Source organism: Adiantum capillus-veneris, chromosome 24, assembly GCF_014529385.1.
Source record: "Adiantum capillus-veneris isolate H3 chromosome 24, ASM1452938v2, whole genome shotgun sequence".
Taxonomy (NCBI): domain Eukaryota; kingdom Viridiplantae; phylum Streptophyta; class Polypodiopsida; order Polypodiales; family Pteridaceae; genus Adiantum; species Adiantum capillus-veneris.
Window position 1 is genome coordinate 41986167 of NC_140954.1, and position 20310 is coordinate 42006476.

Sequence of the window (20310 nt, forward strand, 5' to 3'; positions counted from 1 at the left end):
CAGGAGTTCTCAGCTTTAGCTCTTGAGCTTTCAGTGTCAATGTTTGCTCTATTCCGACGTGGGTTGAGTCACTTGCTACCTCAGAGCATACTTTTGAGAATACTTCTCTTTCAGAGGGGGGTTCCAGGTTATTATCTTCAGTCGACTACCGGTGCTCCATTCAACGGAGTACCACGCATGGTGTCTTTCAATCCTTGGTTTTCCTTACCATTTCTTGCGGCTTTGGATGGTGTGCTTGAGCCCACAGTGCAATTATTATCTTGGCGGATGTTTTCCATTAGCCATTTCAGTGGTTGACCCGTCTTTCGGATTTGTGGTGTGACGGTTGCTCTTCACAGTGCACCCAAGCAGTAGTTCCTATTCCTCGTCTTCCAGATTGATCCATGGAGACTGTACCATACAAGACACACCTACTTCCCTTATCCTTAGACCAGCATGTTCTCTTTTGTACAGGTGGATAGTGGTCCTCGGACCAGGAACCAGTTACAATTAGCTATGGCATTCTTCAAAGAGGGAAGACAATCTTCTTGCTTCTCCTAGATTTGGTTCCAGGTTCCACAGGTATATCATTATCATTATTATTTTCCATTCGGATTCACCTATCCTTGGTGATTCAATTACACAAGCAGAGACTGTTGGAGAGTTATGCAGTTATCCATGGTTCGAATGTTCTCCCTTCAGAGGGGGATATGGAGCCAACTTGGGAGTAGGTTTCCGCGGACTACTTCCTTTCAGTTCTTGTGGTTCCATGTGCAGCAAACAAGATTGAATGTCTATTTGGTTGCTTTCTACAGCACCCTGTTCTTCTCTTGCAGAGCTTGGGAGCAGGATCTTCCTTTGATCTTGCCGTGTTAGCTACAATCTCAATATTGATGTGTGTTTCCATTCTACTGGATGTTTGTTCACGATTCACTCTGAGAGTGGGGTGATATTCTCTCGGGTGGTGTTCCAAACAGATCAGTTATAGTTTCACTCCCAATTCCGATGAAGTTTCTTCAAATATAGTTTGCAGATCATCATTCTATATGGTGGTTGGTACAGTTCTTTGGTTCCTCATCATCAGACAAATAGTTCCATAATAGCCTCGGATTGTTCCCTTCCCTTGGACTTCCGTAGCAGCTTGGAGTTTTTTTTTTTTTTGTGGTATGTGGTATATGACCGGAGGTGCAGATTTCCGAGTCTTTCCTCGAGAGTGGAGTACTTTAGAGTTGGGAAATAATCCGGATACCATTCTTTTCTATGCCTTCGACCCTCAGTACGGATGTATACTCTTGGAGCCGTCAGCAACAGTACCTTCTACAGATGCTGGTTGTGCGACTTTTGAGTCGGTTGGCTTGAGGAGATTCTTCATAAAGCTGGATTTACTTTCAGCAAATAACATTCTACTTTCCGGACGTCTTTCGGGAGTGGCGGTTGGATGGTATACTGGCCAGGTACTATTCAACCTCGGAATTCTGTAGCAGATATCCTCGTCAACGAAACCCTCTCTTTACAGTTGCAGATTGCTCACTCCAGCTCCTTGGATCCGTTTCTCGTCCAGGATCTGAGAAGGGGTGTTAAGAGTTCATATTCCTATCCGGTGGTAGCTCCGATGTCTCCCAGGAGCATATTAGGAAGTGAGGGTTGTTTTGTGGCTGTGCCCAGCCAGTGTGAGGTTGTTCACTAATGTCGGGTCACGTCTAGCCATGTCTAGCTCTGGTTTTGGCTTTGTTCCATGGTCACATTGGCTCTTGGAGGCCTGGGATATTTTATCCAAAGCTCACCCTATTTTTCCCCTCCTATCTGATGCCCTATCCCCTACTTTCCCCCATTTTACCAAGTCGTGGGACTGAAGGGCTGGGTTGGGCAGTTTACGGATGGCCCTATATAGGGAGCAGGTAGGAGGCCACTTTCAGTGTGTTGTGGTGTGCGCAATTCAGCCCAGGGCAGGGCGCCCTCATGGGCAGCCCATTCAGCCAGCGTTTTGGCAGCCAGAGGAGAGGGGAGGACAGCGTTTTCTGTTCCCTCTTTCCCTCGTGTGTTGCATGCAGCCAGAGGAGAGGGGAGGACAGCGTTTTCTGTTCCCCCTTTCCCTCGTGTGTTGCATGCAGCAGGGCAGCATCCCTAGTGTTTTTGCCAGGCAGCAGTCCAACGTTTTAGGCATGAGGCAGGGGCAGCATGCGCTCGTTGGCAGCAGGTCCTTTCCTTGCATTTCTGCTTCCCGAGGCAGATGCATGGAGGCACTATGATCTGGCAGATGCAGAGCACCTCCATCATGGTGCAGGCATACGAGAGGAGTAGATCCATGTTCGTCCTGGGGCAGCCATACCATAGGGCAGCCCTGATCCGGTTCCTTCTTGCCTCAGATCAGCCTTCCTGCCAAGAGGGAATCCCGCCATAGCCTCGATTCCATAGGAGGCTAGGGCAGCCCATGACGAGGCCGTGTGAGTGGTCTCGTGTGCAGGAGCAGTTGGCAGTGTCAAAAGCAGTCGCAGTTGTGTGCGTCCTCGGGTCTATCCATTGGCATGTCACTTCTATGCCGGACCACCCTTGGTCACTGTATAAGCAGATTGTTATCAGCATGGAGAGCCTTTCCCAGATCTCTCTCTCTCTCTCTCTCTCTCTCTCTCTCTCTCTCTCTCTCTCTCATTCTCAAATGTCCTGTCTCATTCTACCTATGTTATCTCTCTTCTCCAAAGGTGTGCCTTGTTCATGTGTTTGGCATTGCAGGTGTTCTAGATCAGAGTCGAGGTACCCACCGGATCACGAGTCAGGTCTTGTTCTCATTGCATCTTCCGCTGCCACTCTGACACTATAATGGGACAGCACCACGTGCCAATTGAAAAGAAAGACTAGAACAGTCTTTTAACACTTCAAAAAAGTTGAACAAAAAAAGAGAGAATCCACACGAGAGACACGGAGTGGCGCAGTTCCACTCCCGGACGGCACTGGTCCCAAACCCTGGCGCCCCTTTCAGTATTTCTTTATATTGCTTCGACAAGGTTACAAGACCGGGGGACTTTGCTCTGCTCCTCTGTAGTTGGGATGACAGAGAGAGAGCCCCTTGTTTATATTTTAAGGCCCTTGGCCCCCAAAAGCATCTCACTTGAAAAGAAACTCCATCCAAAAGCAATAGGTCCAAAATCTAGAGCCCCAAACCTATAGGCGCAAATCATGGAATCTATACCATGTAAGCAAAAAATCCGGAAGCTACCGGACAACTTGCCACGTCAGCATGCTCTACGTAAATTGACTTGTGCTAGTTCTTTTTAGGGTTTAGTTTTGGTAGGGTTAGGATTTTAATCCTAACTCCCTGTGTCTTCAATAAAAGCTTTTAGACCCCTCGATTGACTTCAGTAAGTTGATTACGTCTTCTTATGCTGCTAGGTTGATTTTCACTTAGGGCCACACGACCAAATTGTGACAACCGCTTTCCTTGGGTATATTCCCTCAAGCCCAAGAACGAGGTGTTTCAGATCTTCAATAATTGGTGTACACTCGACGAGAAGGAATCAGGAAAGCAAGTCTTTAATCAGAAAAGCAAGCGAAGACCGTTCATTCGAACAAGGGTGAACAATTTACATCCAATGATTTTGAATAGTAATTTTGAATAGTATTATGCAGACCATGGCATGAGCTTGCGAATACCGGATAGCCCTTAGAGAATGGAGTGGTGGAGTGGTAGAATAGGACTGTAGTGGAGATTGTTAAAGTCGACAATGCGGAAGCGTAGAGACCAAGGAGAGTGAGCACGAGAGAGAGAGAGAGAGAGAGAGAGAGAGAGAGAGAGAGAGAGAGAGGAAGAAGAAGAAGAAGAATAAGAAGAGAATTTTAATGTCGTAGGAAACTATCACAAGAGACCTTAAAGATCTATCCGACGAGGAGAGTTGAACGCGAGCGAGAGAGAAATGAAATGAAATGATATATTTACGTCTACAAAAGGCCAAAATGACCTATGAGACCATCACGGTTACAAAATGATGTACTGATACACTGTCTGTAGAACTGAAAAGATGAAAAAACTATGAAAGAAAAACTAGACTGAAAGTTGTAGTGACAAGCTAGGGGGGGGGCATTGACTAGAGACTCTCTAGCCAGTACAACAATCCAATGATACAAAACTCATGCACATGAAGAAACTCAGGGTGAGGGAGCATCTGCACATCAGGGTCCCAAGATGTCCAGCATCGGCCGCTGGCGAATCTCATCAATGTCCTCCATAGTAAGCACTCTGGCTAGGCGTCTCCCTTATCGTGCTAGAATGATCCTGATCCTCTGATGAATCCTCCGTCGATGCAGTGATGATCCTCGCAATCGCGGGCGTCTAGATCTCCCAAGCTCCATGGCCCTGTCAATCAGTATACCTCTAGTGCAGGTAGATCCTGGAGGCTGCTCTGGATCCTGCTCCTCTGACTGGCGCGTCTCCACACGAAAGAAATCAGTGATCTCCCTCTGGGACTGTCTCCCCCTATCTGATCTCCTCAAGAGGCTCTCTCTGTGTCTGCGCAGCTCTAGCAAGAATAGCCCAAGACATCTCTGATCCTGGTACCTCATAACTCGAGATAGTGGCCCAAAACCATCCCTAAAGAGGCAATGAAAACGACCTCGTATCTCATAGTAAACTGGGCAATGGCATATATAGTGCAGCTCTGTCTCTAGCTCCAAATGGCATAACTGACATATCTTGGCCTCTGCTGGTACTCTGCTAAACCTACCCACCTCAATCTCCAGCTAATGAGAAGATGTGCATATCTGACCAATGGCACATCATAAACCATATGACAGGTGTGTGTCCATGTAGCTAGGTCTAGTCACAAAACTGTCCTCTGTGAGTTGGAGAAGATGCTCCCTGTAGAAAGACATCTTCGTGCCTAGCTCATGGGTCGGCTCTATCCAAGTCCTCCTGGTATCCAGTTGAGTCACATCCTGTCTGATGAGTCTGCTAACCTCTGTCCGAGTAAGGGACAAAGAGGGTGCATCCAGCGAATACTGGAAGGGTGGTAGCCTGTCTATGCTAAAACCATGAATCTGGAACCAAGAGGTCATCTGTGCATACCAACATGCTGTATCTCCTTGTGAAGCCAGCTGCCAAGAGGACTCCAGTGCTAAACGTGCATACCTGTCTCTGGGGAGCTCCCAGATGCTATGTAAAAAGGAGACTGATCTAGTGAGTGCCTCTACCACCAGCGGGGGGGCAGCCAGCTCTGCGCGGATAATCTCATGTGGTACTGAGGCTTTGGCTCTAATCATCCGCGAAATCATGGAAACCAGAGGTCTCTCCATGCATCTCCAACCATCAGTACTACTAGGGCGACTGCTATGAGCCACAGAAGGGCCCCATATCTGAACTCCATATAGCATGGCTGAGGTCACTAAGGTATCGAAGAGCCAAAGCTTTGTACGAGGTTCTTGAAATTGGGTCTGTGAACACATCCTCTCTAATCTCCCCAAAACTGTATGTGCTCTTGTCAGTCTCATCTCTGTTGCTCTCCTCAAAGAAAACCCCGGGCCAGTAAAGACCACCCCCAGGTATGTGTATGCATCTGTATACTCCACTTGCTGATGGCCATAAGTAAATGCAGGAGCTGACCGTCTGACCCACTGTGGTGTGGTGTTAAACACCATAACCTTAGTCTTGCTAAGGTTTACAGACATACCACTATCGTGAGCAAAATTATGTAAAGCATCCAGATGACGCTGCATCCCCTCTGGAGAATCAGAAATCAAGACAATATCATCTGCATATAACAGCAAGGAAATCCATGTGCCCGCCAACTGTGCTCCGCTTCCACCGTCCCTCTCTATGTAGTCTGAAACCTCATCAATGTACATCCCAAAGAGAGTAGGGGAGAGTGGGCATCCCTGTTTCACCCCAATGGTGGAGTGAACTAGACCAGACATACCCTCTGGAGTGCGTACCTATCCCACTACTGTCCTGTACAGGGCCATAATCCCCTAGATCAGCTCTGTGGGCACACCCAGCTCATGTAATCTGTGCATCAACCTGGCTCTAGGGACCATGTCAAAGGCTTTGCGGAAATCCACAAAGCTACAGTAGATCCTCCTGCCGTGCGCTCTACCCTCCTCAATGATAGCTCTGAGCGTCAGTATATGATCAAGAGTAGAGAGTCCCTTCCTGAAGCCTGCCTGTCCTAAAGCCCGTATGCCTTGTCTTTCTACCCATCTACTGAGGTGATGCTCGATAATAGATGCATACAACCTAGCCAAAGTGTGTCCAATCATGATGGTACGGTAGTTCCTTGGCTCCATAGGGTCTCCTGCCTTGAAGATAGGCACAATAGTGGATAAGCTCCAAGTGCTAGGAAATCCCTCACACATGGCTCAATTGAACATCATTGCAATCAGCTTTGCAAGCATATCTCCAGTATGTATAAAGTGTTCGGCCACCAAACCATCATGGTCATAAGCTCTCCCAGTCTTCATCTTGGCAAGGGATTTCTTTACCATCTCAGCAGTGAAGAAAGTGCAAGTCTGTGGACAAGGCTCTGGGGGATCAGGTAAGAACTGCTGCCCTAGGATCGAGTAGAGAGAGGTTGCATATGTACCCCAAGTCTCTGTAGATGTAATGGCAGGTGTAGAAGAATACTCGTGAAAACGCCTCCCCTGAGTCCTGGCTCAAGAACAGCTAATATAACTCCTCCTCGAGCTAAGCAAGATAAGCTCTCTTCTTTCGCCGTACTAGGCGTCGAAAGAACCTGCGATTGTCTGTGTGTGATAATCCCTAAAAGTACCTCCCTCTAAAGTGTAGCTCGCATCTCTTTGCACTCATCATCATACCAGCTGTTCTAGGGCATACTCCCAGTGCGGTGTCTGGACTCAGGCTGGGTGTGAGGGTATGCCTCGACTGCTGCCGCATGTAGTGTATCTGTCAAGATCTGAGTGAGCTCGTCTAGAGGGCGGCCTGGCTCCTCTGTACATAGACGCCTGTAGATCCCATCCATATAAACTGAGTCAGTCTCTCGTGTAAAGGTGTAACGGGCATGTGTGGGTGGCCGTGCCAAAGATGCTGAACTGAAACGAAATGATATGGTGAAAGGCAGGAGTGTGTGGTCCACCGCTATACCAATAGGTCTGGAGCCGACCGTGAAGTCCTGAATAGAAGATATGAAACTGGGCTGGATCATAACATAGTCCACTGTACTGGCGCCATGCCTATGTGGGAAGCAAGTAAACCCCCCCGCCTCTGGAAATCTCTGCAAGCCATTCAAAATGGCAAGACCATGTGAAGTTCCCATTTCTACTAAGAATCTCCCGTACTCTGTGTGCTCCAAGTCCTGTGAAGTCCTAGACAAGCCCAAGTCGCTGGTCTCCAACTCCCTCATCATCTCCTCTGAAGTATCATAGAAAGCTGTCTGCATCTGAGCTGTCCTAGCATTGAAATCCCCCAACAAGATAATGTCACCATCTCTAGAGAACTCCAAGATATCATCATCTAAGATCGAGAAGGGGGACTGTCCTCTGGACATAGCATAGGCTGAAGTACTAGGAGGAAAGTAGCATATGGCAATGTAAAGAAAACGACGAGTCTCTGCCCTCAGCCTCACCCACATATACCTGGCTTGCTCATCTCTACGAACAATGTGTATGAGTGGTTGGAGCTCCTCCTGAATAAGACAGCTACTCCTCCAGATCCCCGTCCTCTGAGCTCAGATCTAGTTCCTGCTCTGCATGTCGTCTCCCACCTATATCCAGATACATGTGGCATAAGCTGTCCCGGAGCCTCGTGTGTCTCTGAGTAAAAAACAATGTCTCTCCCAAAATAGTTGTCCTGAAACGCCCCCACATCCAACCGAAATGATCCATTGCAGTTCCACGCTGCCATATGAAGAGTGGTCCCATAGGTCTCGCACCGTCATGCGGAGCGGCATTCTAAAATCACTACTCTCCCATCTCTATAGAAAGCAATCTTCCCCTTCTCTCTTGCCGCTTTTATCTCTTGCATAACCTCCTTCATGTGTGCGAGTTGTGCTAGCGTGAGGTCATCTCCAAGGAAGATACCTGTCTTCTTGAGAGTGGGTCTCTTCTTCAAAAATTCTTTCTTTGCCTCCATAGTTGGGAAGCATAAATGAGTGCTCTTTCCCTTGAAGATTCTCCCCCTCCTTCACTTCTTTTGCCCACTCTCCAAGCTCGCGTATGCAAAGGGCTTGTGATGCCCATCATGAGCAAGAGCTCCTTTGTTTCCTCCTCCACCTTGTCTCTGTCTCTGAGCCCGGTTACACGTACATGTAGAGCTCTTGTCTTTCTTTTTTGTTCTTCTTCTAATGTCATGTTGATGATGGTGGATGGGGGTGTGAGACTATGTACTCCCCCTTTTCCTTTCTTTGCCACTTCAATCCACTTTTCTGCTTCCTCAGCCTTCTTTTGTGTTCTAGTGAGAATATCAGCCCATGATGAAGCTTCCTTTGTCTTTTGATGCTCTTCTTCCTGGAGGGTTTTAACCTGCTCTTTAATGCTTTTCAGCTCCTCCACCATGCATGGCTGATTTTCTCCCTCATTTGTAGGTTTGCTTTTACAAAATGCGATTTCCTTCCGTAGTTCTTCAATCATTGCATCCTTCTCACCAATTGACTTTTGCATCTCGGTTTTCCATGCTTCCCAAGTGGCTGTTTCTTTATCCAGTTTCGCTTGCCAAGAAATCTCTACCGTTTGTACTTCAGCTCTCACAAAGTGTTGCATTTCAGCTTTGAAAGCATTGGACAAATCGACCTCGTGTGCTTCCATAGCACTATAAACCTCCTTCTCGAAATTTTCTCTCAGAGCACTCATCTCCGTGATCTGAACCTTCTCGTACATGTGTTCGTCTTTGAGCTTGGCGGCCTTTTTTGCTCTCAGCAGACTTGGTGACAGGATACCTTCTCGTTGCCTTGTTCGTTGGAAGGTATGCTTTGCCTTTGGTGGAGTGGTGAAGAGGTCACCCTCCTCCTGTGTATCTGGTGCGGCACCAGACATATTGCGTGCTGCTTTAATTTGCCTTATTGAGTTGGTTGCCCACGTGCTGAGAATCTACATGTACCAAACGCGCAGACCTGCTGGGCTGCCCACGCGCTGAGAGAGAGTTCCCCACCTTACGCAATGGCTGCACCAGGCCTTACACGAGTGCTGCACCAGACCTGCACGCTCTCTGCCCTCAGCCTTTAGCTCTGCTGCCTCTGCACTTCCTGCGCGAGCCCTACATGACCTGCTTCAGGCAGCGCGCTGTTGCACCATCACAGAGACAGAGAGAGAGAGAGAGAGAGAGAGAGAGAGAGAGAGAGAGAGAGAGAGAGAGGTTCTTGGCATCTGTTCACTGGATTCCAAAGAGGGCTCGCTGCCTTGTTCACAGGCTGCTCGCATCCATCGCAGAGAGAGAGAGAGAGAGAGAGAGAGAGAGAGAGAGAGAGAGAGAGAGAGAGAGAGAGAGAGTCTCTTGAACCAATCAATCTTGGCAATGAATAACTGAATGATGTATACAATGGAGGCAAGGGGTTCGCATATATACCCACCTCAGTAAATTGCCCTACCCAGACTTTAAGTAAAATAAATATATAAAAGCCAAAATAAATAATGGGATCACTTTGGGCAGTTCACTTGAGATGCCAAAACTCTTAACACCCTCTCTCCATCTCATAGTGGACATAAATAGTGAGACCAAGTCGATGAAGAAGCTACCATGGACACCCCAACAACAGCTCCTTGCTGGATGCACCTTGGATTTGCGACCCTCAATTATGTACCTTAGAAAAAATGCCATCTTGAGCATCGGTTGCCTTTTAGAAAATTTGAACTATAGACCACGCTACGTCCAAGAATCCCCATTCGTGAACTGTGAACACATCACGTCCAAAGTACTCCAGGATAATGAGCTTTTGGGACACATCCTTTCCATAATCCGACCAACAATGGATTGGTGCACTCATCCATAGTGTTTCAGATACGTCTGATTAGTTCCCTACTAGATGCATGTGCCTTGAACTCCGATCCACGGGTTCAAACACCGATAACTTGAACTCCAACACAAGGGTCCAAATTAATTATAGGGAGCATTGCTTGCCCCTCTCTGCCACTCACAAGCCTCTCTCTAGCTAAACCTGGTGGCGGCACTGGTCTCCGTGTGACTAGAAGGCAAGAGTCCTTGCCACTGTAGACTTCACTACACCAGCAGCCTCTTTGTTGTCCTTCCATGAGTCACTATCACTGCTTTTCTCAAAATGCTTGCTTTTGCCCTTGTCCTTTGTAGAACCTTTGTCTTTGCCTTTGGATCTGCAATCTTTAGACAAATGACCACGCTTTCCACAAGACTGTTCTTGGTCTTCTTTCTAGAATCCGAAGCAATAAGTGCTTCTACACCTATCTCAGAAATCTGAATTTTGCCTTGAGTTATCAACATGGCTTCCTCCTCAATAAGAGAAGAGCTGAGATCATCAAATTCCAGCTTTTCCTTCGTGATTTGTAACCAAGGTGTCCTAGACACCGTTTCATACGCCTCAGTCAACTTCGTGAGAACCAAAGCAAGCTGGAGAAATTTCCTTCATAAGAGATTCCGCAATGGCCGACATTGCCTTCGCTTTAGCAGCATCCCAATCGACACATAATTTGAGATGCTCGTCATCTTGAAGGGGGGTGTACCTGTTGTTAGGATCCCTCGGAGGATGGTGCTCTGAGCCATCGATGTCACAAGACACATCCAACCCATGTGTCCGTGGACAAGCTACAACACGACAAGGGTTCAATCAGTCCAATCAGTCTAGATTTAGAAGTGATCTGGCACTTTTGTGAGTCTGTTCGCAGACCGTGCATGTCTAGACACTTAGTGTAGATGCATATCCTCTGGTTGCACACAACATGATCAAAAGCATTCCCATCAGAATCCATCAAAATCATTCAGGGGAATTTTCCAATGCATTTAGCCTGTTTTACCTATTTTTGACATTTTTCACTTATTATTTTTAAGTGACTTTTGTTGGAAAGTAGGTAGGGCAAATTGAGTAAGTTTGTATATAAGCAAACCTAGACTAGCACTATTTGGCAGAAGAGGCAACAGGAGCCAAGCTCAGCAGGCAACTTCTCAAACAAGACCTTGGCAGTTCTCCCCTCCAAGCAAGACTCAGCATCCAGCGTTTTCTCCATCAAGCATCATCTCTAGGAGTTCCCTCAGCTAGCGTTTTTGGAACAGGTAGTCACCGCAAGCAATCCCCATGCCTCGCGTATTTCCTCATGCATAGCGTTTTCAGTTTCAGCATCGCCGGCAAAGCTGCAACACATCAGTGTTTTCAGCCATTGCCATCGCCACAGAACCCCCCATGCCTAGCGTTTTTGGTCATAGCAAAAGCAGCCCCAGTTTCCGGCCTTTAGACATTTTCAGCAGGTGATTTTCAGCCATCAAAGACCATCAGTTTTCAGCCCTAAGACCTGCAGAATTTCAACGACAAAGACCAACAGAATCAGCCCCAAAACTAGTGTTTTGGATTGTAGCAAATTTCAGCCCCTAGCGTTTTTGGACAACAGATAAAAGATTGCAGATTTCAGCCCTTAGGTCGGTGTCGTCATCGCCGACATAGCCTAGACTTGCATCAGTCACATGCATTCAATTTATACCAGTTTGTGCAATTATAAGTAGACCACTCTCGCCGACGAGAGTGGGGCCTTCGGAGGAGGGTTTTACGTCTCTGGTGTCGTATCTCTCTTCTCTCTATCTCTCAGTCTCATACACTTGCATGCACAGTGTCCACTCACTTTGTTTGTGATCATAGCATTCTCTCATTAAGAACGGAAGGCTCTACCTTCCATAAGAACAAAAGGAACCTTGAGCACAGTTCGGAGCACTCATCTTGAGCAAAGCACAAACATTCATTCCGTTGCACCCAACAGTCAACAATGTCCTATAAGCCTTTTTGTGAGAACCAAAGTCGCATAATCAAATTCCAATGGGCGTAGTTATCGCCGTTCAATTTATCGTTGGCACTCGAGCAAGGGGGGCTATGTTGAAGTTGCAAAATCTGGAAATAATGCCTTCTCGCACTCCAAAAACCACAAATAATCCTCCAAGCCGTTCAACATAAACTTCGTTTTTATGACCTCTCTTGAGCTCCAAACTCCGCCTCTTCATCTCCCAAGCTGCACGTCAAAGCTCTTCAAAAAAACTTCTCTTGAAAGTGCTCCCCAATCCCTCGTTGATAGCAACCAAGACGTTGTCGGCCGTTGCCCCCTCTGCTTCCCTAATGTGCCTACCACTCTATGCTTTTAGCGTTTTAGAACGCTAGCTTAGCATGAGAGAGAGGGGCATGCGGGGGGGGGGGGGGCAATAAGTCCTTCATTGTTGATGTCGTTGCCCAAGTGCCAAGCCGGTAGCGTTTCAAAACGCCAAGCTAGTTGACATCGCCGCCAAAGGGGGGAGCATTTGTCACTGCCGGCAGGTGTGTTTTAAAACGCACGTGCACTTGGAGCGAGAGGCAAGCGCCGCCAAGGTGCACGCCTATATGCAGCAACGTCTCAAAGCGCTGCGACGGTGGGCCAAAGGGAAGAGGGCTTGCCAACGGGTGGTGATGAAAGGGGACAACGGCATCTACAAGGGGAGCGTGTTAAATCGCTAGAGGCAAGGAAAGATGACGCGGGCAAGGGAGGTACTCTTCACAAGCTCTTCTCAGTGCATCTTCTCCTTCGCCAAGGCTCTGATACCAAGGCGCAGACTTGTTACCACATGTAGGCAGAGCTTGATTCCATTAAGAGGAATGATATGTGGGACCTGGTCCCGAGGCCACAAAAGCATAAGGTTATTGTTACCATATACATGTGGTAGTGATGTGTGTGAACACACTAGGACCGCCAGGGCATTTTTTCCCTCTTTAGGAGGTTTTTTCCCCCGTGCATTGTATATACACCCATCACTCTGGGGCTATCGATCTTTCCATTGCACACTAAGTAACACACTCTCTATTGTGTGCCTTGAGCTTCCTTCGTCTTCTCCACGCTGTGTGTGTTTCTCTGCAACCCTAATTCCAACAATTGGTATCAGAGCAGGTCACGTCCTCCCGGGCTTAGTCGCCAGCTGCTCCAGCACACGCCTGCTCACTTTCTCCGATTTCAGTGAGCTTTGGTAAGCGTTCGCAGGTCGACAAATATTTTGAGCAAGCTCGTAGAGCTTGGTCTGCTCAGAATTTTGATTTGGGCTCATTTCGGCCTCCGTTTCCACTACAGGCAGTACTGCACAGGCTATTTCGTCATTTTGTGCAGAATTTCTGTCAGTGCCGTTTTCTGCATAATAGGTGCCTTATAGTCTTCTACGGTTTGTGCTATATAGCACAAGTTGTTCCCGCTCCGTTTCTCCTATTTTCAGGCAGTTTTCACATCAGGTGCAGCATTTACCATGGCTGACAACAACAACACAGATGTGTTCAAGATGTTTGCTGCTGAGGACAGGTTGGATGGGGACAACTACCCTATGTGGGCTTATATGATGCAACATGTTCTTGTGTCAAAGGGTGTCTGGAACATTGTGCAGGGCATTGATGTACGTCCTAGTTCTGAGGATGTAGGCGATGTTGAGGATGTTGCACGTCTTGCTGCAAGGATTGCAGCTGTTAGAGTTGTTTTGCCTACGGCAGAACAAGCTCGTTGGGATGTTAAGGATGCGCAGGCTCATGCATTGATTGCGTTGTCTGTGAAGCGCACCATTGTTCCTCACATCCATTCAGCAAAATCTACAAAACAGGCTTGGGATATTCTAGCAGGTCTTTATGCAAGCCGCAATGAGGCTAAAATTGCTTTGTTGCGTAAAGAGCTGGAGTCGAAGATTATGCATGAGGAAGATAATATGGACACTTTCCTTGCTAGTGTCAAGGATATCAATGAGCAACTTATTTCTGCAGGTGAAGTTATTTCAGACAGTTCCCTTGTGCAGACTGTTCTTGATGCCTTACCAGATTCTTACCAAACTTTTGCTAGTACTTGGAGACTTATGACCCAAGGAAATCCAGAAGTTGTCAAGTTTGATGCATTATGCACATTGTTGTTGCAAGAGTCACTTTCCAGAAAAAACAGGACTAAACAACGTGCAGTTGAACGGGCTTTTATTGCTTCTCTAAGAAAGGGTGGTAACAGCAATGCAGCCACTTCTTATGGTTCTGCTGCGAGTGGCAAAAATTCTGTTCCTAATGCTTCTGCTGACAGCAATTCGTTTGGAAATTCTGGTGATAAGGGCAAAAAGAAAATGCGTTGCCATTATTGTAAAGCCAATGATCACTTGATCAAGTCATGTCCTAAGTTGAAGGCCAAAGAGGCTAAGAAGAAAGAGGGTGGTTCCATTGCAAATGCTGGTTCCACTACAAATGCAGCCATTGTTGAGTCTTCTGTGAAAGGAGACTGTGTTGCTGATATTGATGCAGAATGGGCTTTTAGCGCAGAGTGCACTTACAATCCTGCTGTCCATGATGCATGCTTGTCAGTTGCTGCAGATTCACATGTGTGGTATTTCGACAGTGGTGCTACAAAGCACATTACCTTACATCGTGAATTGTTTACCTCTCTCGAGTCTGTCCCTCATGGGAATTCAGTCACTTGTGCCAACAACGCCTCTTATCCAATTCAGGGAGTTGGAAAGATTGTGCTCACTGCTGCTAATGGCAGTTCCTTCACACTTGTTGATGCACTTTATGTACCTGGGATCAAGAAGAATCTCTTATCTGTATCCGCACTTGCTAGACTTGGACTTGTAGTCAAATTTGTGGATGACAAATGTACAGTTCATGATCTCAGTTTTGGTGATGAAATTGTTGCATCTGGCCTTTTGTGCCGTGGGCTGTATAAGCTCACTTTGTATGACAAGTGTGGACAAAATTTTGCAAATGTTGTTGCAAATTCAAAGGCTATTTCAAATGCAAAACTTTGACATGCACGTTTTGGTCATCTGAATTTTGCTAGTTTGCTGCGTTTGCAAAAATCTGATATGGTTGCTTCTTTGCCACCTCTTGAAGCACCTGTCAAACATGTTTGTGAAGGTTGTATTTTGGGTAAGATGCAGCGTTCTAAATTTCCAAAGGATGGTTCAGTTCGGGCCACATGCAGGTTGCAGCTTGTGCATACTGATATTTTTGGGCCCATGCAAACTCCGTCCTTGGGTTACCTGTACTTCGTGACTTTCATTGATAATTACTCCAAGCATGAATGGGTATTTCCGCTTAAAGCGAAGTCCGAAGTTTTTATGTGCTTCAAACAATTTCTGGCTATGGCTGAAAATGTCTCGAGATGTACTATGGGCACCCTCCGTTCCGATCGAGGGGGGGAGTATATGTCTCATGAATTTAATGCATTTCTGGCTAGTCGTGGGATAAAACACCAATGTACAATGCCTTATACACCTCAGCAGAATGGTGTTGCTGAGAGGAAAAACAGGTCACTGACAGAAATGGCACGATGTATGGTCAAAAGTCAAGCTTTGCTGCATTCTTTTTGGCTTGAGGCCATCATGTGTGCCACTTATGTACTTAACAGGTGTCCTACGAAAGCTTTGCAGTCTATTACTCCATATGAAGCATGGCATGATAGAAAGCCTTCTATTGAGCACATGCGTGTTTTTGGTTGTTTGGCATATGCTTTGGTGCCACAAGTGCAGCGCAGAAAATTGGATGATAAGGCTGTCAAATGTATTTTTGTTGGTTATAGTGCTGAAAGCAAAGGTTACAGGTTGTATCATCCGCAAACAAAACGTATTCTGGTTTCTCGAGATGCAGTGTTTGTGGAAGATTCTGTTCAACCCTTGTTGTCAAGTACTAGAGACAGCAATGTAAGCTCACAGGACATTTATGACACTTTGTTGCCTCTTTTCAGTGGTGGAAATACGAATGTCAGTTCCAATGAGGCCAATGTACAACCTATGGGGGTTTCTGAAAATGTTTTAGATCAGCCTATTACTGATGCAGATGTACATGATGTACTTGATGAGGAAAGGGTTGAAAATGAGCAGGCCAGAGGTATGCCAAAATGGCTGGTGCACACTTTGCGTGACAGTAAATTGGATGCACCTTTGTCTAGTCGTACTCGTTCAGGCTCTCGCCATGCATCTTATGCATCAGATTGTTATGCTTTGGCTGTGTCTAGCTTACATGATGTTGAGGAGCCTCTGTCTTTTGATGAAGCACAGAATTCAGAAAATTGGATGACTGCCATGCAATCAGAATATGATGCACTTATAGAAAATGACACATGGACTTTATGTGATTTGCCTCCTGGCAAAAAGGCCATTGGTACGAAGTGGATTTACAAGTTGAAACGCAAGCCGGATGGTGAGATCGATCGCCATAAGGCTCGACTTGTTGCAAAAGGTTATGCACAGCAAAAAGGCATAGATTATGAAGAGACTTTTGCTCCCACTTGTCGTATGACTACTGTACGTTTTCTATGTGCATTGACAGCTCATTTTGGCTGGGATGTACATCAATCAGACATTGTTACTGCTTTCTTGAATGGTGACATATTTGAGGAAGTTTATGTAACGCAGCCTTGCGGTTTTGTCATAAAAGGCCAAGAGGACAAAGCGTGCAGATGTAAGAAGGCTTTGTATGGGTTGAAGCAATCTCCTCGTGTTTGGTATGAGAAAGCTGACACTCATTTGGTTAAAAGAGGCTTTCGTAACAATCCAATAGAAAGCACATTGTATGTAAAGTGTGAGGGTGATGTACTTCTCATTGTGGTTCTTTATGTTGATGATTTGTTGATCACTGGACCAAATGAGAGACATATTGCTGAATTTAAGGCTGATGTGAATGCTACTTTCAAGATGAAAGATTTGGGGCTGTTGCATCATTACTTGGGTATACAATTTAAGCAGTGTGATGGTGGTATTGCCTTGTGTCAGAAAAGTTACATAGAGACATTGCTATGTAAGTTTGGACTTGAGGATTGCAAACCTACTGCCACTCCCATGGAAACAGGTTTGAAGTTGAGTCTACATGATGCTGGCGATCCTGCTGATGTCACTCTTTACCAAACTGCTGTTGGCTGCCTCATTTATGTATGCAACACGAGGCCGGATATTCAATTTGCAGTCTCACAGGTCAGCAAATTTATGCATAGCCCAGGGTCTAAACATTGGCAGGCTGTCAAGAGGATTTTCCGCTACCTTAGTGGCACTTTACATCTTGGCTTGTTTTATCCCAAGGGGGGATCATTGCCGCCAGACTTACATGCTTTTTCGGACTCAGATTGGGGTGGTTGTTTTGACACGCGAGTGTCCACAAGTGGTTTTTGTTTCATGCTTGGCAGTTCATGTATATCATGGTTGAGCAAGAAGCAACCTACTGTGGCCACCTTCGAGTTGTGAGGCTGAGTACAAGGCAGTCTTCACAGCTACGGTTGAGTGTGTATGGCTCAGACGCCTTATGGCTGATTTGGGTGTTGGACAGGACACTGCCAACACTATCTACACCGACAGTCAGAGCGCATTGGCAGTTGCGAGGAACCCAGTTTTTCATGCTCGCACAAAGCACATTGAGGTGCATTACCACTATGTCAGGGAGAGGCTCTCGGCAGGAGAGATCAGCTTGGCTTATGTGCCAACACAGGACAACCTTGCAGATCTTTTCACAAAGGCATTGTCTCGTGAGAAGCTTGAAGCTTTCCGCAAAGCTTTGGGCTTACTCCCCTTTGTGGACTGATCCTGTCCTCAGGGCATGGCACTTCCCTTTACTCATGTGCCAGCTCTCGTTCACCGCATCACTCCAGAGAGGATTTGTTACCATATACATGTGGTAGTGATGTGCGTGAACACACTAGGACCGCCGGGGCATTTTTTCCCTCTTTAGGAGGTTTTTTCCCCCGTGCATTGTATATACGCCCATCACTCTAGGGCTATCGATCTTTCCATTGCACACTAAGTAACACACTCTCTATTGTGTGCCTTGAGCTTCCTTCGTCTTCTCCAAGCTGTGTGTGTTTCTCTGCAACCCTAATTCCAACAGTTATTTGCATAAAGTCCCACATCCCGCCTCTCCTCTTCACCAATACCAACTTTTTGAGAGCTAAGAGCAAGACCCTAGCTTCTTTCAGTTAAGCAATCCCCATCTATCTTTCAACGTTAAGCCTTTGGGTGGGTGGGTGGGTGGTTTGGGCGGGGGGGGGGGGGGGGGGGGGGGGGGAGAGGGGGGGCCACTTGGCAAACATACTCAAGATTGCACCAATAACTCTCATTAGATGGACACAAAAGTAAACACCATCGGACACTTCTCAAACTTACTTGAAATTGCGCCAATACTTCTTAATAGATGGATACAAAAGTGAACACCATAGGAACATTGTTGAGATTGCACCAATAAAGCTTATCGAATAAATTCAAAGTGAAAACCATAGGGCTAGTAAATTATTCTGCCTACGAAATTGCAAACATTAGGAAAAACCCTTAAAATCACGATGTAAAATAATTGTTTATTCATACGAGATGTATAATTCAAACAAACATATAGTAAATGATGGATGGACAAGAATACAAGTCATACTACTTTGGGTTTCAACTTGCAATAGGGTTTTACATTCCACACCTTTTGTATGCATGGTGTACTGCCCCTCTACATGCCAAATTTGCTGATGTTCAAACAAACATCTCCTTAATAGGATTGAGATTACAAACCGATCTACCATTCATAATCTCTCTCTCTCTCTCTCTCTCTCTACACACATACCTGCACCATTTAAGCACTCTTGGATGGTTTGGGACCAGGACTCAAGGGTATCAGCATCACGAAACTTCAGAACAATATCTTTTCTCACTCTAGCGTTGTTCAAAGCACAACAGCCAACCTGACCTACCTTGAAAGTGAAAAGAGTGAGAGAAGAGTGGTCACGGGAGAAGCCGAGGAGATCGTCCTGCAAGACCAGGCTATCTGAAAAAGAAGAGCTTGTCCAGCGAATGACTCCGGTACGAGAGAGGGTCGCCTTGACAATGCGACCATCAAGCTCCATATCCTCACTAGGAACAGCATCTTCGTCGGAATACAGAGCCATCTCTCTCTCTCTCTCTCTCTCTCTCTCTCTCTCTCTCTCTCTCTCACACACACACACACACACACACAGCTGGGGTAGCTCAGCGATCGTGTCGATGCGCTCTAGGCCTAATACTTCATGTTCATGAGCTGGCCAAATGGTTACTCGTCAATTCATAGAACAAACCCCTTTGTGTTAGTGTTAGGTCCTTTGTGGCTAATGAAACATGAGAAGCTTGCAGCTAAATTTTGCTTGGTTGCATGGGATAGGAATCACTCTTACAAAGACAAATGTGTATTGATGAAAGCATTCATAAGGATTTTATCTTGAATGAGATCTTTATCGTCTAGATCATCATTTGAACCAAGCAAAGACAAAATATCTTGTCTTTTGTGAGCAAAAGGAGGCTATGCATTTGCCACGTGGAAAAAGTTTCAATATTCATCTTTCCTGTTTCATCTCCTTGTCTAGGATGAGACATTTTCACTCTTCGTCTGTAGCCAAATTCTATAATGTTATCTCAAAATTTCACTCTTGTGGACTTAGGAATCACCCCTCTTCATGAGGGGTTGAACATCTCTCTCTCTCTCTCTCTCTCTCTCTCTCTCTCTCTCTCTCTCTCTCTCTCTCTCTCTCTCTCTCTCTCTCTCTCTCTCTCTGTGTGTGTGTGTGAGTGAATGAGTGTGTGAGTGCGCACGCTTGCTCCCATGTGTTGTATGATAGTCTAGCTACAATAGTAATTGCATGCTAACGTTTATAGCGTGGAGATGTACTTCGCTACACTAAGTCTGTGAAAAAGATACTAGAAGCATACAACCGAACGCAACAAGCGCACTCATCAACAAAGAGCACTTTCTATTTAATGCTCATGAAGGTTAAAGTTGAGCCACCTTCATTAGCGGTACAGGTATGTGCAAAGTGACCCCTCGATCTCAAGGGGTTGCTCTTTGTCTCTTATCAATACTAATTATGTTTTAGACGCGATGTGAGCATAAGAGTAAAGAAAGGAGGCATGATATGCCTTAACTAAAAGTCGTAGCGGCTCTTAACGTCTGAAATGCTATGTCAACACTACTAGATTGAAGATTACTTTCCCCATCATAAAGAGAATCCAGTATTTTGGAAATCATAAAGAGTATACCTTGACTACTAGATTGTTGCTCTCATATTTTCAATTATGGGTTTGTAATAGTGTTTCTCCCTTCTTCTTTCCTCATGTACCAAATGTTGGATATTCAAGTGTGCACATGGAACTTAACCTTTAAACCATGCATCGTAATTACAAGCTCAGAATGCATGCAATCTCTTATATATGTAATTTGGTCAAATTCAATGTATTACTGTCTTTTTTGGTTTATTCTC

The 20310-nt window shown here is 46.0% G+C and overlaps 1 protein-coding gene across 3 annotated transcripts in view; it reads right to left on the reverse strand.

Moving 5' to 3' along the window:
* Positions 1-19114, reverse strand: part of LOC147426270 (sphingosine kinase 1-like) — a 39868-nt gene extending 20754 nt beyond the window's left edge. The window contains exons 1-2 of one of the 3 annotated variants that reach the window (XM_086499294.1): positions 18648-19110; positions 18507-18549 (exon numbers count right to left, since the gene is read on the reverse strand). In XM_086499294.1, the coding sequence (XP_086355420.1) occupies positions 18507-18549; positions 18648-18969 (365 nt within the window). In that variant the 5' untranslated portion in view covers positions 18970-19110. Of the gene's footprint in view, positions 1-18506; positions 18550-18647 lie in introns of all 3 variants that reach the window. The other 2 variants (XM_086499293.1, XM_086499295.1) reach the window with 2 other exon arrangements.
* Between the last annotated feature and the right edge of the window lie 1196 nt (positions 19115-20310).